The sequence below is a fragment of the Carcharodon carcharias genome, chromosome 20 (genome assembly GCF_017639515.1).
Source record: "Carcharodon carcharias isolate sCarCar2 chromosome 20, sCarCar2.pri, whole genome shotgun sequence".
NCBI lineage: Eukaryota > Metazoa > Chordata > Chondrichthyes > Lamniformes > Lamnidae > Carcharodon > Carcharodon carcharias.
Window position 1 is genome coordinate 58,998,646 of NC_054486.1, and position 15,015 is coordinate 59,013,660.

At 43.5% G+C, this 15,015-nt stretch overlaps 1 protein-coding gene across 6 annotated transcripts in view; it reads right to left on the reverse strand.

Moving 5' to 3' along the window:
* The window catches only part of kiaa0586 (KIAA0586 ortholog), a 667,340-nt gene that overhangs the window by 118,647 nt on the left and 533,678 nt on the right, over positions 1-15,015 (reverse strand). For all 6 annotated transcript variants that reach the window (XR_005946263.1, XM_041214268.1, XM_041214267.1 and 3 more), the window contains 2 exons: positions 11,161-11,335; positions 1,902-2,151 (listed from right to left, as the gene is read on the reverse strand). Coding sequence is in view for 5 of the 6 variants with exons in the window: in XM_041214268.1 (XP_041070202.1) it covers positions 1,902-2,151; positions 11,161-11,335 (425 nt within the window). In the remaining variant the exon portion in view is untranslated. The remainder of the gene's footprint in view (positions 1-1,901; positions 2,152-11,160; positions 11,336-15,015) is intronic.

A 15,015-nucleotide genomic window follows, 5' to 3' on the forward strand; every position in this document is an offset into this window, starting at 1 on the left:
CAACTCATTGACCAGGTTTCAGATAAGTCCTCCCAATCTCTCCTTCTTTTGCTCAGATCTTTATTCTTTCTTTTGGTTCTCTGAAGCTAGAATACTGTGTACAGTTCTGGTTACTGCATTACAGGAAGGATGTGATCCCATGAGAGAGAGTACAGAGGAGATTTATGTGATGCTGCCAGGAATGGAGAATTTTAGTTATATGGAAAGATTGGATAGGCTGAGGTTGTTTTCTTTGGAACAAAAGGGAGCTGAGGGATATTAAAATGAAGTGTAAAAGATTATGAGGGCCTAGATAGAGTGGATAGGAAGGATCTATTTCCATTAGCAGAGAGGTCAATATAAAAGGGACATAGATTTAAAGCAATTATTACAAGGCTAGAGGGAGTTGAGGAAATTTTTTCACCCAGGGGCTGCACTCACTGCCTGAAAAGATGGTAGAGTCAGAAGCCTTCACCACATTTAAAAACACTTGTATATGCACTTCAAGTGCCCTAACCTACAGGAGTAGGGACTAAGCTGGAAATTGCAATTAGGCTAGATAACTCTTTGGTGCTGGGTCAAAAAGGCCTCTTTCTGTGCTGTAAATTTTTTATTTTTCTATGAAGCAATAGAAGACGTTTTCCTACATTAATGGTACCATAAAAATGCATGCTGTGGCAGCACTGGTCATCATGGTTGTAGTATACTGATTGTAATATTAGTTTCCCGCTTTCATGCTTTCTATGCTTAGTTTATTTTTATTGGTAATATTTTGTGGCAACTACCTATACTGAAACTCTTTATAGACTGCATGCCATTCTAGATGATTTGATGGCACTAGCACAAGGTGTACACAGAACAAATGGAAAGGTCAACTGGACAGGTATAAGATTTGTGATACTGATTATGTATATTGGAAACTGCAGGTAGCTGACCTTATGGGCCGAATCTTCCGTGCAGTGGCAATCATCGTCAGATTGCCACTCTGCTCCTTTTAATTCACCCTAGACTTCAGTTGCACATTCCTCATCTGGATGACCAACCCAGGCCTGCTGAGAAATGTGCAGCGCAGTTGCCCCTGGAGTCCCTTCCGTGCAGTGCAGGATCATCGGTGCAAGTGAAGCCACACCTCCATTTACAGCACTATCATCCATAAACCGCTAAGTTTAAAGGTCCCAGCCACTTTAACAGGAGAGTAGGTAAGTGTTAAGTTAAGTGGGTGGGGGGTTTAGGGTGGTTGGGGGGAGAACAGTTGGTCGGGGGAGATCGGGTGGGAGTCGGAGGTGGCTGGGCGGTAGTCGGGATGAGGAGGGGTAGTCCAGGAGTAGTCAGCCAGAGGCGGGTGGAGAGGTCAGGTGCTTGGGAGGGTTGGGATATAGTTAGGGGGTGGGATCAGGTGATTAAGGGTTGGGGGTTAGTCGGTGGCGGGGAGAAATCAGGAGTCGGGGGTAGTCAGGCAATTGGAGGGGGTGGGAGGGTAGTCAGGTGATTGGAGGGGTAGGGGGTAGACAGGTGGTTGGGAGGGTAGTTGGGTAGTCAGAGGGTAGTTGGGATGGTGAGGGAGGGTGAGGGTAGTCAGGGGTGTAAGTTAGGTTTTTGGGGTTGGTGGGGGAGGGGTGGCAGGGTTGGGGTGGTCAGTCCCATTGTTACCCAGGTGTGGTTTTAATCCTTCTAACCCTTTCTGGGTACAATTCTGTTAAGAGAGTCAGAACCATCCAAAGTCTCCAATTTAAATCGCAGTTTTGGATGGTTCCAGACGCAGGTCAGATGCCCAATGGAAATTGAAACTTCCTGGGAAATTCTCATGCAGCCCTTGCATGGGGGCCTTTGGGTGGGTTCCCTAGCACATCTTCCAGGGTACAACTCCAACTAGGGATTGAAACATCTGGGCCTATATTTTCACCTTGTAACTGATCACTTACATAGCCCTTGGCTGTGGAGCTGCTTCTTGTATTGAGCTGGGATTTTCTTCCTCCAGCGGGAGCTCTGCATTTCCCCAGGGGTTTAGAAGTTGTTGTGAAGGCACTGAGCTTGTACTTTTCATCTTCTCAGAGGTAGGTTCTGTTACTGGTGATGGTGTTGACACTCTTGAAGGAGTAGGAATTGGCGTGATAACAGGAGTACTAACAGGACTTGATTTTCCTGGAGTCGCCAGTCCTGCAGCATCTATGACTAAGTTAAAATATTAGATAAGATATTATGATAAGTCACAATACAAGTGAAAAGGAAAATAAACATTTGAACTATCAAACCTGCTCTGTCAGTTTATTAACATACGGTATCTGCTATTCAATTTTTTGATCCAAACCTATACCAAATAAGTATCTATCATCTTTAAATACCTTAATTAAATCTTCTTCCATGTTTTTCTGAGTCAATACTTTCTACATTATGACAATTGTTGTGAAAAAATGTTCCCAAAGTTCACATTTATCAGATCTAGTTCTAAATTTAAGATAATGTTCCCTTGTTTCTAATGACCAGAATGAAGTGTCATTCCTCATCTACCTTTTCAATCCCTCATTAACATTTCAGTCAGATCATCCTCCAGGGAATATGGCTCAGATTTATCCAATTTCTCTTCCTGGTTGAGTACCCATACCCCAATATCATACTGGTGAAATGTGTCAGGAAGATATAATTCTCATAATATTATTGGAATTTATTGTAAAGTAGAGTAATAGTGGGGTCTGTGTTTGTATGTCTGTGTGTGTAACTTATTGAATTAAAGGCAACCGGTCCAAAGACTTCGATGTATCAGAAGATAATGTAAAGTAGATAAACATAGGTGTAGAGGGAACATTTGCCTTTTTAAATAAACTAGGCTAGTTTGAATTCAAAGGAGGGGTGAAATGTTTCACCTAGCCAGGAGAAGTTAAGAAACAGTGTGTTTATTTTTTCCAAAGATTACTGGTAACATTGGTACTATGAGAGATTTTTATTATTAGAGAGGTAAAGTCCAAAGGCACGACGAAACAATGGGAATTTGCATTCAAAGGGGAAAATATAGATAAAGGAGAGAAGGCTGTGTATAAGGGTAGGCATTCTAAGATCAAAAACAAGTGTGAAAAGTCTCCAGAATCTAAGCCTCCAGCTGCTATCTACAAAGAACTGAAGTTAAAGAAAACTAACTTTGAATTGGATTGTTCAGGGGATAATGTTTCTTTGCTTGGGTCTTTTAAAATCTATGGGGAGAATTTTCTGCTTGTCAGGCAGCCTGGTCGGGAACGGGAGCGGGCAGGCGTAGAGCTCTGCGCTGCCGTTTTACACGAGCGGGCCAATTAAGGCCCACCCAGCGTGAATCGCAGCTCCCGAAGACAGCAGGAGGAGGCGGGACTGCAATGACCACCGGGTCCAATGGCGACCTAGTGGCCTTTTTAAAGAGCGCGCAGATAGTCTTCTAAAGGCTGGCAACAATGGCAACCAGAAGGACTCCCGACAGCGCTGTCGGAGAGCAGGCCAGACAGGAGGGCAGGTCAATGGGGCACTGTGCCCCTCAATTCTCAGATGAGTGACTTGCTGCCCTCCTCGAGGAGGTGGCAGCACGGTGTGAAATCCTCATGCTGAGGGATGGGAGAAGGCCCCCCCACATGACGAAACGTGCCTGGAAGGAGGTAGCAGAAAGGGTCAACGCACACGATGTGGTGCGACGCACCTTGGGTTCAGTGCTGCAAGCACTTCAACGACCTGTTGCGATCAGGAAGGGTGATTACCATATTGGCATGGGTCACTTAGCACAACAGTTAGGTTGACCCCCCAGCCCCACCCTCCAACTCTGAGAGTAGTTACTGCATTGAATCATTTACAGCATGTGGCCTTTGATGGGTGGCCAGCATTTATGCCTGTGCCTAGTTGACCCTGAGAGGGTGGTGCTGAGCTGGCTTCTATATCCGCTGCATGTGGTACACGTACACCTACAGTACTGTTTTGGGGACAACCTCAAGGATCTGTACCTAGGTGCAGTGCTGGAATGCCTAAAACATTCAAAGTCAGGATGCTGACTAACTGGGAGGGGAACTTCCAGGTGCTGGGGCAGCCATCCATCTGCTGCCCCTGGCGTTCTACGGGATAGTGCTTCCTTGCTTTGGAAGGTGATACAGTGTGGGTGGCAAATGTGATGGAGATAGCATCTGGGCAAGGAGGTCAGCCCTGGCTGCTTGGTGTGAGTGTATGGCTGCTCCAAGGTCACGATTCACGTGAGCCCTGCAATGTTTCATTCAGGTTGGGGTGGCAGGTATGCAATGGCAATCCAGGTACAGGGTGGGCTAATCAATGTTCCTCTCTCCTTTTCAAGAGAAGACAGCCCACAATAACTCTGAGTGGATGCAGACTGGTGGAGGGCAGGCACAGTTGGCGATTCTCACCAGATACGAGCAGGATGCTCTTATGCTGGAGAGGTGTCATGCACCCAGGTCAACCGGTAGCAGTGAGTTTGGTGTGTCAGTGGGAGGTAAGAGTGCCGTGCACTGAGGTCACAATGTCTGTCATTGCAACCATTCCACTGTTCACTATTCAGTGAATTCAGCATCCATCATGGGTTTCCCATTGATCCAGGGGCCGGGCAAGCACATTAACAGAGTCACGACTTCAACTAATCAAATGTCCTTGTTCTTCCTTTCAGCCTCACTGGAGCAGGCCCGCAACGAGGAGGCAGAGGGCCTGCCGCTGATACCTGAGGGCCCTGAAAATATACTCACACCAGCACAGATACTAGCATCTCGGTGGGGATAAGATCGTCGGCTAGTGTCCCTGGTCACAGTGTTGAGGGCACTTCACACTCACTTGAGGTGCGGTGGAGACAGAAAGTGCCCATGGCACTGGCAATTATAGGACTGCAGAGGACCAGGAACATACTCAGTCAGTGGCTGATGACGTGCCTCTGCAGTCATCCATGAGGCAGCAGATACTGGAAGTCCAGCAGGGTGTACCGGAGGATCTGGTGGAGATACATGAGGCAATGCGTGGCATGATCTCTATGATGGAGGGGTCCATGCAGAGCATCAGCAATGCATTGACCCTCATGGCCGAGAGCAATGCTTCCTCCATGGAGAAAGTGATGTCTCTCATGGAGAGGCTCCTCCAGCAGATCAACCAGGGCTTCCTGGGGATGCGCTCCGACATGCAAGCCCTCACAACGGCATTGACCTCAGCTAGTCAGTGTCAGCGTGGGAGATGGATTGGGCACCCAGTATCCCAGGTAGGTACCTGTCCATTAATGGTGAGCAGGGAGGTCTGAAGAGACCTCACATTGGTGCATGAGATGCCTGTCATTTCTGCGGGCTCCTCTCAGGGTGCTCCAGATGCAGCCAGCAACTCCTCCATCCCTCTGCCAGTGACCGTGGGATCCGATGAGGCTGCAATGACTGGGGAGATGCAAGCCATGCCACTGGCTACTCCCTCCCAGGCGGGGCCATCACAGGCTCCACGGGCCACAGGATGCTCGCCAAGGTCATCTAGGCCAACAGGACAGCACAGTGAGCAGGCTGTCTCAGATGCCAGTGCCAGCAAGGGGGAAGCACCTAGATGTAGCACCCGAAAACATAAGCGTAAAGCACCTTAGGCACAACAAAGGCTTCTCACTGATGGTTTTCTGTTGCCCCAGTATTAGTTAATTATTAGTCGATGTGCAGCTTAACACCTGTGAATGAAGTTTCTTTTCTTTTTGTTTCGTGAAATCATTAAATGCTTTAGTTGTGAACAAGGCTCAGGGTGTTTCCTTACTTCTGTATGTGCATGGGAACCCATGATGTTATGAGTGAGTTGTTTGTCATTGAGCTTTATTGACAAGGCACATAGTTAATGTTCCTAACCAGGCAGATGTTGCTCTCAGGTATCAAGTATGGAGCCTGCAGCCCTTGCATGTGTTGGAGGTCCATCTGTAGTGGGCTAGCTAAAGGATTGTTGGATCAAAGCCTCCTGGGTGTCCCTGCCTCTCCGGAGGTTGCCCAGGTCAGCGTCTATCCCCTCAGCATTCTCCTGTGCGTGCTCGTCCTCAGACTCACTACTGGACTCATTGTGTGCAGCCAGAGCATCTGTGTCTATATCTTCTTCCTCCATTAAGTGCCCCCTTTCCAGCCCCAGATTGTAGAGAGTGCAGCATGCAACCACTATCAGCGAGACACGATCTGGTGGGTATTCCAGTGCGCCCCCTGAACGGTCCAGGCATCGGAAGCGCAACTTGAGAAGACTGATGGTTCTCTCCACCACAGCCCTTGTGGAGGCGTGGCTCCTATTGTACCGCTGCTCAGCCTCTATTCTTGGATGGCAGAGAGGCATCATGAGCCACCTTTTGAGGGGATAGCCCTTGTGACCCAGCAGCCATCCAGCCAGCCGAGCTGGAGCACCAAAGAGCCTTGGAACCTGGGAGTGTCTGAGGACGTCATTGGAGCTGCCTGGGTACCTTGCACAGAATTGCAGAATCTGCATCCTGTGGTCACACACTATCTACACGTTCATGGAATGGAATCTTTTCCTGTTGACAAAGGCACACAGCTTACCAGCTGGTGCCTTGATGGCCACATGTGTGCAGTCTAGCGCACCCTGGGCGCTGGGGAACCCAGCAATCGCTGCGTAGCCTCTGCCTCGCTCCACCTGGCTGGCCTTGTCCCAGTGGTAGTGAATGAAAGTCAATGCATGGCTGAACAGAGCTTCTGTCACCTGCTTGATACAACTGTGGACAGCTGACTGGGAGACTCCACAAAGATCTTCCACTAACACCTGGAAAGAGCCGGAGGCATAAAGGTTGAGGGCAGCCATGACCTTCAACGCCACAGGCATGGGATGGATGCCCACCCACACAGTTGGAGCTGATCTCAGGGCCAATCACCTGACAAATGGAGGTCACTGTCTCCCTTGAGAGACGAAGCCTCCTTCAGCACTGCACCTCAGACATATTGAGGTAGCTGCTTCGCCGCCTGTAAACCCTGGCAGCAGGATAGTGGCATCTTCTGCGGCCCTTTCCGCCTTGCACTTGCTGATGGCCCTGCGCCCCTTGTACCTGCACCTGTCCTCCCAAAAGTGCCTTCCCTGGCAGCTGAATATGGACTCCTGGCCTCCTCCCCCTTCTGGCCCTCTCTTCCCCCTCAGAGGAGATGCCTCCATTGAAGAGCACAACTCCCATTCACAGGGTAAAGGAAGGATGCCAGAAACCAGCAAGGCCCCAAAAATGATGTTTGCTCCAGGATCCTGACCTGAAGTCTGTTTTTCCTGTACAAGCAACTCTGAAGAGACCTGACGTTATCCTGTTCACACAAGCAAGTAGCAGTTAGTTTAAAAAGTAAATGTCTAACAAATACCACTCGCAAGCCTACTCACCCCTCTAATGCCGCTCATGGATGAGGTTTTTAAAAATGTGGCCTACCCGCCTGCCCATTGCACCCTTGTGACGCTCTGAAGATCGCACGGGCTCCGAAAAATCTGTATCTATTAATGCCTCAAAGGCCTTAAGTGGCCCGTTAATTAATGGCAGGTGCACATTGGAGCTCATAGCGTGCCCGCCCACCAAAATAGTGCAATGTCTCGCGGTAATTACCCTCCCCAATATCTAAACTAATATATTGGTGTATAAATTTTGTTGCAAAAAATTATGTTAATACTAGAAGACCTGTCTTCAATTCAATTGAATGCCTCTGCACACAGACTCATAAAATTTAACAGGACATATGTAGGTCCTTCAATCCAATTCTATGCCTGTGATTTTCTCTGGAAGAGCCACGTAGTCTAAACCCCTTCTCCTGTTCACTTGTCATTTCTTTTAATGTTCCTCTCAAGACATTTTAAAATTATTTATGAACTCTGCTTCACCAATGCTTTGTGCTGGAGAATTCCACATTTTTAACATCACCGCGCGTCATTTTACGCATCGTTTTACGCATCGGCATGTTGAGCCCACCCCAACATCAAAATTCTGGCCTATGTGTCTTACTTTGCCTTCACAAAAGTGTGACTGGGAGTTAGATTAACTAGGGGATTTAGAAGCTATCATAATAGTAATGTGTAGTTCTATGTGTGGGCTTAAAATAATTTCTCCTATTAATAAGGGTTTAATTTAGTTTTGTAAGAAACCTGCAAGAGTCAGTGGTCTTATTACTACTGAATTCAGGGCACACATCTCGAAATTCATACAAATTGCAAAATAGTTGTGGCAGTTGTTTCAAGTTTCCCTTTGGGACTTGAGCAACTCAGCATTTACAATCAGCTGTGCATAACAATTGCCATTTTGTCCCCCAAGGCCAGTAAATCCTTCCTAAAATGGAGTACCCAAAATTAATACCAGTGGTCCATTCACTAGCTTATTACATTCTTTTAGATTCTTCTCTTAAGAAATCAGAGATTGCTCAACAGAAGGAGACAGTAACCCATTTAAGTAACTGGTGAAGGAATACTTTCATCCCTCCCGTTTATTAAATACTAAATTTTGAAATTATTAACTTACTTCTCTTGCAGCTCTAGTGGAGGGCAGACAGCTGGCCTTGCTCCCATGCTTCTGCCTCTCTCCCTCTCTCAGTGACAGCATGCCCACATCACTCCTTTGTAACCTTCGAAGTATCTTTACTTAACCCTGTGCTTGACAGGTCAGATGACCTCACAAGCTTGCGGGGGAAAGTAGCATGAAGAGAACCCACTGGTGTGAATGCTCATGAGCCTCCTTGATGGAGTAACTAGTTACCATACTAATACACTACGTTTCTAATTACCCTTCCCAATATCTAAAGTAATATATTGGTGTATAAAATTTTTTCCAAAAAATTATGTTAAAACTAAAAGACCTGTCTTCAATTCAATTTAATTCCTCTGCACACAGACTCATAAAATGTAACAGGACATATGTAGGTCATTCAACCCAATTTTATGCCAGTGATTTTCTCTGGAAGGGCCACATAGTCTAAACCCCTTCTCCTGTTCATTTGTCATTTCTTTTAAGACATTTCTTTAAAGACATTTTGAAATTATTTATGAACTCTGCTTCACCAATGATTTGTGTTGGAGAATTCCACGTTTTTAACATGTTCTGTGCATGCAGCTATTTTCTAACTTCCTCACTAATTCTTTTTGTGTTTATCTTCAAATTGTGCTCATTTTGGCATTATTTTATGGATGTGTAGAAAGAAACAGAACATTACTCTCTGGTCATCCATCCCTCAGAACAAGATTCCCTAAAGTGTACATTGCTATGGTTTGGCTGACTGTTCTAAAAGCTTTGTTATGAAGTGCTTAGACACTTCAACCCCACAACAAGATCTAAGCTGGACAATGAAGGAGAATAAAGAAGCAGAGTTGCTGGTCACTTTACGAGGGGCAAAAGGGAAAATAATTCAACCTTGCACCTCTTTAAAACCTCATCAGCTGGAAATTGCCCTTTACCCTTAGTTGCAATACAGGGTAATCTATATGAAAAACATGGCAAATGGACTGATGATAATAAAAATAGGCAGGAAAATTGAACTTATTGGTCTTTGTGTGTTGAAACTTATGCTGTGTTAAATGTGCCCTGCCTTGAATAAATGTTGAGAAACATAATTAGATTGGCAAACAAAGTTTATGCATCGGCTTTTCTTTACTGTTGAATGTAATGCCAACCACCTTTGTTTCAACAAACTGATTTGACTTCAACTCTCAGCATGCATGAATATGTTGTAGCTTTGGCGAGAGACTGCATGCAAGTGGCACAATAGTCTCCCACTGGAATTACAGTAGGAGACTGGCACAGTGAAATTTCAGGCTCAGCATTTTCTTTTTTGGGAAAAAAAATTGCCATTAGTTTCAGAAAAACAAACACCTTTGAAAAAATCTTTTCTTGTCATATGGGAAATTACACCTTCACAATGACAGGAAGCAATTAAAAGGAGACTTAACAATGGCACCAAGAGACAGTAGACTGACACAACAAGGCATTATTATCCAATAATTAATCCTAACTCACTAAACTGCCGACCATGTAACTTCCCTTCTTGGTCCCCATGTTAACTGATATTGTTAATGGTTCTCTCTTCCCAAGAACTTCTTTCCCCCTCTCTCTCCTTCAAAACTGCTGTCATCACCCACCCCAAAATAAAACAAAGCTTGACCCCTTTGAGCTTGCAAACATTTTCCTCACTACCAACCTCCCTCTCGTCTCCTAAGTTTTTGAACATGTGGTCCTCCATCTTTTCTGAACTCCATGTTTTAATCCCTTCAATCTGGTTTCTGCCCCTGCCACCATTTCCAAAACAGCTCTTATCAAAGTCACAGATCACATCCTGTGTGACTATGACAAAGATAAATTTTCCCTTCTCATCCTTCTCAACTAATCTGCAGCCTTTGAAAAGGTTGGCCACACCATCTTCCTCCAACACCTCTCCAGTGTCATCTAACTCTGTGGGGATGGTCTCATCTGGTTCCATTCTTATCTATCTTATCAGAGCCAGAGAATCATTTGCAATAGCTTCTCATCCAATTCCTGCACATTATCTGTCCCCCAAGGATCTAACCTTGGCCCTCTCTTATTTCTCACCCACCTGGTGCCCCTTGGCAATGTTATCTGAAAACACAGCATTAGTTTTCAAATGAAAGCTGACGACATCCAGCTCGACCTCCCCACCAGCTTTCTAGACTGTTTCTTGAGAGCTTCCTGCTGCCAAATTATCAGATTGTTCATCTGACAACCAGTATGAGATCAAAAATTTCCTCCAATTAACTTGTGGAAAGACCAAAGCCATTTTCTTCAGTCCCCAAGACAAACTCCATTCTCTAGCAGGAATCATCTAATTCAGGTCACTTGAACATTTCTGATTTTAATTGTTCCATGGATTGATCATGCCTTCAGCTGCCTATGCCCTAAGCTCTGGAATTCCTGTCTATCCTTCTTTAAGTTGCTTCTAAAAACTATCTCTCTGACCAAGCTTTTGGCCACCTGTCCTATATTGCTTTGTGCGGTTCAGTGTCAAATTTTGCTTTACAAAGCTCCTGTGAAGCACCATAAGACTTTTGTTTTTAAAGGCGCAGCATAAATACATCTTGTTGAGTAGTTATTATAGCAATTGTTCAAGTTTATCTTTTATATAATAAAATGTGATGGAATTTGTTCTAACGTTTAAATAAATTAAAGCCTTCTTGTGCATTTTGATACCAAGAAAATTCAATACAACCTTACACTCTATGGAACACATTTTCAGACTTTTTTTTAAAGAAATTCCTACTCACCTGGCGATGGCTTCAATAAAGGTTCTAATTCTGATTCAGACTCTGATTCTTTTTCTTCTATTACTGCTACAGAATCTTGGGGTGTGACATCTGGTGTTTGGATCAGAGATGGACGTCCAACAGGAGGTGATGGAGTGTGTGGTGGGGTTGCATCTGGTGTTGGGATCAATATCGTCTGCAAGAACGGTAATGTATTAAACAAATTAGATACATAGAGATTTAGTGTGAGCATAACCAGAAACCTCCAAATAATATGTGAGAATAGATTCTCAAACAAGTCATTAGCTGGCAGAGTGTTTAGAGAGCCAAGATCCTGACTCTGCCATATCCTTAATCACTGCATAAATTATAGATAATTTACATTTTCACAAAATGTTGCCTCTTTAGTCACATCTACCCAGTTTTGGTGATCTACGTGTTGCTTAATTCTGTAGAATAGTAAGTAATATCACTGAAAAACAATGGATCATATTCATAAATGTCTTCTTATAATGCAGGCAAGACTCTACTCTGTAATCTTAAAATGTAGTTCATTCAACTTAAAAGCTTACTGATAACAAAATGGTGCAAAGAGCATTTTCTTTCTCTTCTAATTTTATATTCTTGTTCTCCTCTCTTTAAGATGATGACTCATATTGAGATATTTTGAAGATGTAACAATCCTCTAGTGCCACTTCCAAACAACCATTCTTCAGGTATGACCCCGACCAGAGAGTGTTGGCAATTTTTTACAGTTGTGACGGAACATCAGAGCCAAACCTAAATAGGTTTCAATTTCTTTCTTCCTTTAGCCTGAGATACTGAAGCCCATTTTGCATGCCATTGCCACTGATAACTCATCACAAACCCTGGATAAAACCAGAGGTCAGTGGGATATGTGTGGTTCAGTATAATTCAATGAATATATTCAACTGTTGAATTATCAAGTTGCAATTACAAAGAAAAATTATGCAAAGCAACAGAACACTTTCAAAAGTAATTTAAAACCAATTTCATAAAGAAATAAAGGTCTATTTAACATTGAAAATACATTACGTTGCATCATGGCAAATCTGTGAGCCTGAATGGTAAGCATTCAAGCCACAGAAGAAGTCTCCTAATCCTTTATGTTTCAACAAATAAAGGTTAATCACGAAACATAATAACTAATCATGACCCTACCACATTTTGGGTTATGCAATATAAGGGCTTCATTCGGTCTTTAGTGGCCAAGATGTTGAACAAGTATCAGAAAAATGACATTTTTTGGTTAAAGTGTTTTAGCTTTGATATGTAAATCTTTTATCTATTAAATTCAAAATGCTATTTTTAGACAAGAAATGAACCCAAACCAATTAACTGTAATCAGATAAAAGCAAAAAGCAAAAAACTACAGATGCTGGAAACCCAAAACAAAAAAAAACCTGGAAAAACTCAGCAGGTCTGACAGCATCTGCGGAGAGGAATACAGTTAATGTTTCGAGTCCGAATGACTCTTCATCAGAACTAAGGAAAAATAGAAGAGGTGAAATATAAGCTGGTTTAAAGGCGGTGGGGGGGGGGGTGCAACCGCAGAAGGTGCAACACCTGCCCCTTTACTTCCCCCCTCCTCACCGTCCAAGGGCCCAAACACTCCTTTCAAGTGAAGCAGCATTTCACTTGCCCTTCCCTCAATTTAGTCTATTGCATTCGCTGCTCCCAATGCAGTTTCCTCTGCATCGGAGAGACCAAATGCAGACTGCGTGACCGCTTTGCGGAACATCTTCATTCTGTCCGCAAGCATGACCCAGACCTGCCTGTTGCTTGCTATTTCAACACACCATCCTGCTCTCATGCCCACATGTCTGTCCTTGGCCTGCTGCAATGTCCCAATGAAGCTCAACGCAAGCTTCATTGCACCTCATCTTCCGACTAGGCACTTTACAGCCTTCCAGACTGAATATTGAGTTCAACAACTTTAGATCATGAACTCCATCCCCACCCCCTTTCCGATCCCCTTATTTCCAATAAATTCATCCATATTTTTTTTCTCTTTTCCCATCTATTTCCACTTTAAATGTATTTCCATCCTTTGTTTCATCTCTATCTTTTAACCTATTTCGACCCCTTCTAGGGCTATCTGTACCTTGCTCATCCTGCTTTCTACCCTTAATGTCACCATTAGCACATTTCTTAGCTAATATCACCACCGTCAGCACCTCTTTGTCCTTTTGTCTATGACATCTTTTGGCAGTCTCTACCTGGCCCTCTATCCAGCTCCATTTGTCCCACCCCCCCTTAAACCAGCTTATATTTCACCTCTTTTCTATTTTTCCTTAGTTCTGACGAAGAGTCATTTGGACTTGCAATGTTAACTGTATTCCTCTCCGCAGATGTTGTCAGACCTGCTGAGTTTTTCCAGGTATTTTTGTTTTTGTAACTGTGATCAGATTGTCCTTGGGATTTTTTATTTAAGAAACAAGACAATGCATACAATCTGCTTGAATTTAACATAAAAAAAGTTCTCATGTAAAAAACACAAATATGATTTAAACTCATAGTAAGAATGTCAGAAGCTTCCAGTGCCAGCTTTTTAAAAAAGTAACATCTACATCTACTCCACTGATGTGTATGTTGAGTCTAGCCATTTTAAATCATATATTCTAGCCACTTCATGAAATTTCTAACATTTTATGGTTGAAAACAAACTGATTCATATCTAAATAAATTAGGGTTTAGGTTTCCCTGTGTGCGGGCCTATCACCTATCCAATATATTGCAGCATGGAGTGTTAAGGTCATAGTTTTCCTCATGACACGTTATCAGTTACAGCCAGGTTGTCAGGGAAAGTGCCAAGTGAAGGTCAATAGGTTTCCCTGAGGCAGGGAATGCAAATTCAGTAGTAACCATACTACACAGTCATGAACTGAGCAAACAGAGATAGTACGAACATTCGAATTAGGAGGAGGACTAGCCACTTGGCCCCTCAAGCCTGGTCCGCAATTAAGGCGTAGGAAATTTGTATTAAAAAATTGTAAACCTGCACCCAAAAAAATTTAAAATATCTGTTGATAATCAGTTATGCAGTCTATAGAAATGTACTCCTAACATGCTATTCATGTGGGACTAATTGACCAATCAAATCTACAAATTAAGTGAAACCTAACTGAATCTCATAAACTAAAGACTAGAAGATGCAAATGGAGACTGTGTAATGCATTGCATCCAGATCCAAATATAGTGCAAATTTTCTAATGGTTGTTAAAGGTATATTCTCGGTTGGAGGCTCCAATTAAATTCACCAAAATTTACCATTGGCGCTAATAAACATGGCAGGCCATGAGCCAGTGAATGGATTGCCCGAAGTACAGCAGTGTTTTGTTCTAATAATGCATTTCAGTTCAACTCCTGGACCAGAACTCCATGTCCTGTGCAACTGCATAATTTTTGACTGTAATAATACTTTTAAAGAGAATACTGAGAGGCTGGAATGACATACAAATGTTCCTTATCTGACTGAATATCAAAAATACAAAGGTAAGTCAAACCTCTCTTTTTTCCTGAGACAATTTTAGTACAATTCACAAACATGACCTTGAGGAGATTTACCCAAAGGAATTCTTTTAATAAGAATGCTTAATTGTGCTGTTACTTTTAGGATATTAAGCAAATGAATCAGAGCAATTTCGAATTCATTCCTAAAGAAACAAGCATTAGTGAATGAACGCTAGAAGTGCCTTTTCCCTGTGATATGATACAAATAACAAGCCCTGCACCGCGCTGAACTTAGTACTAAGCATAAATCATGTCTTATTTGTGAATCAAACTATCTAGATAGCTTGGGGGGAGTAGTTGCTTATTCTGAAACACCTGCATAACTTTAGTCATAGTCTTGCA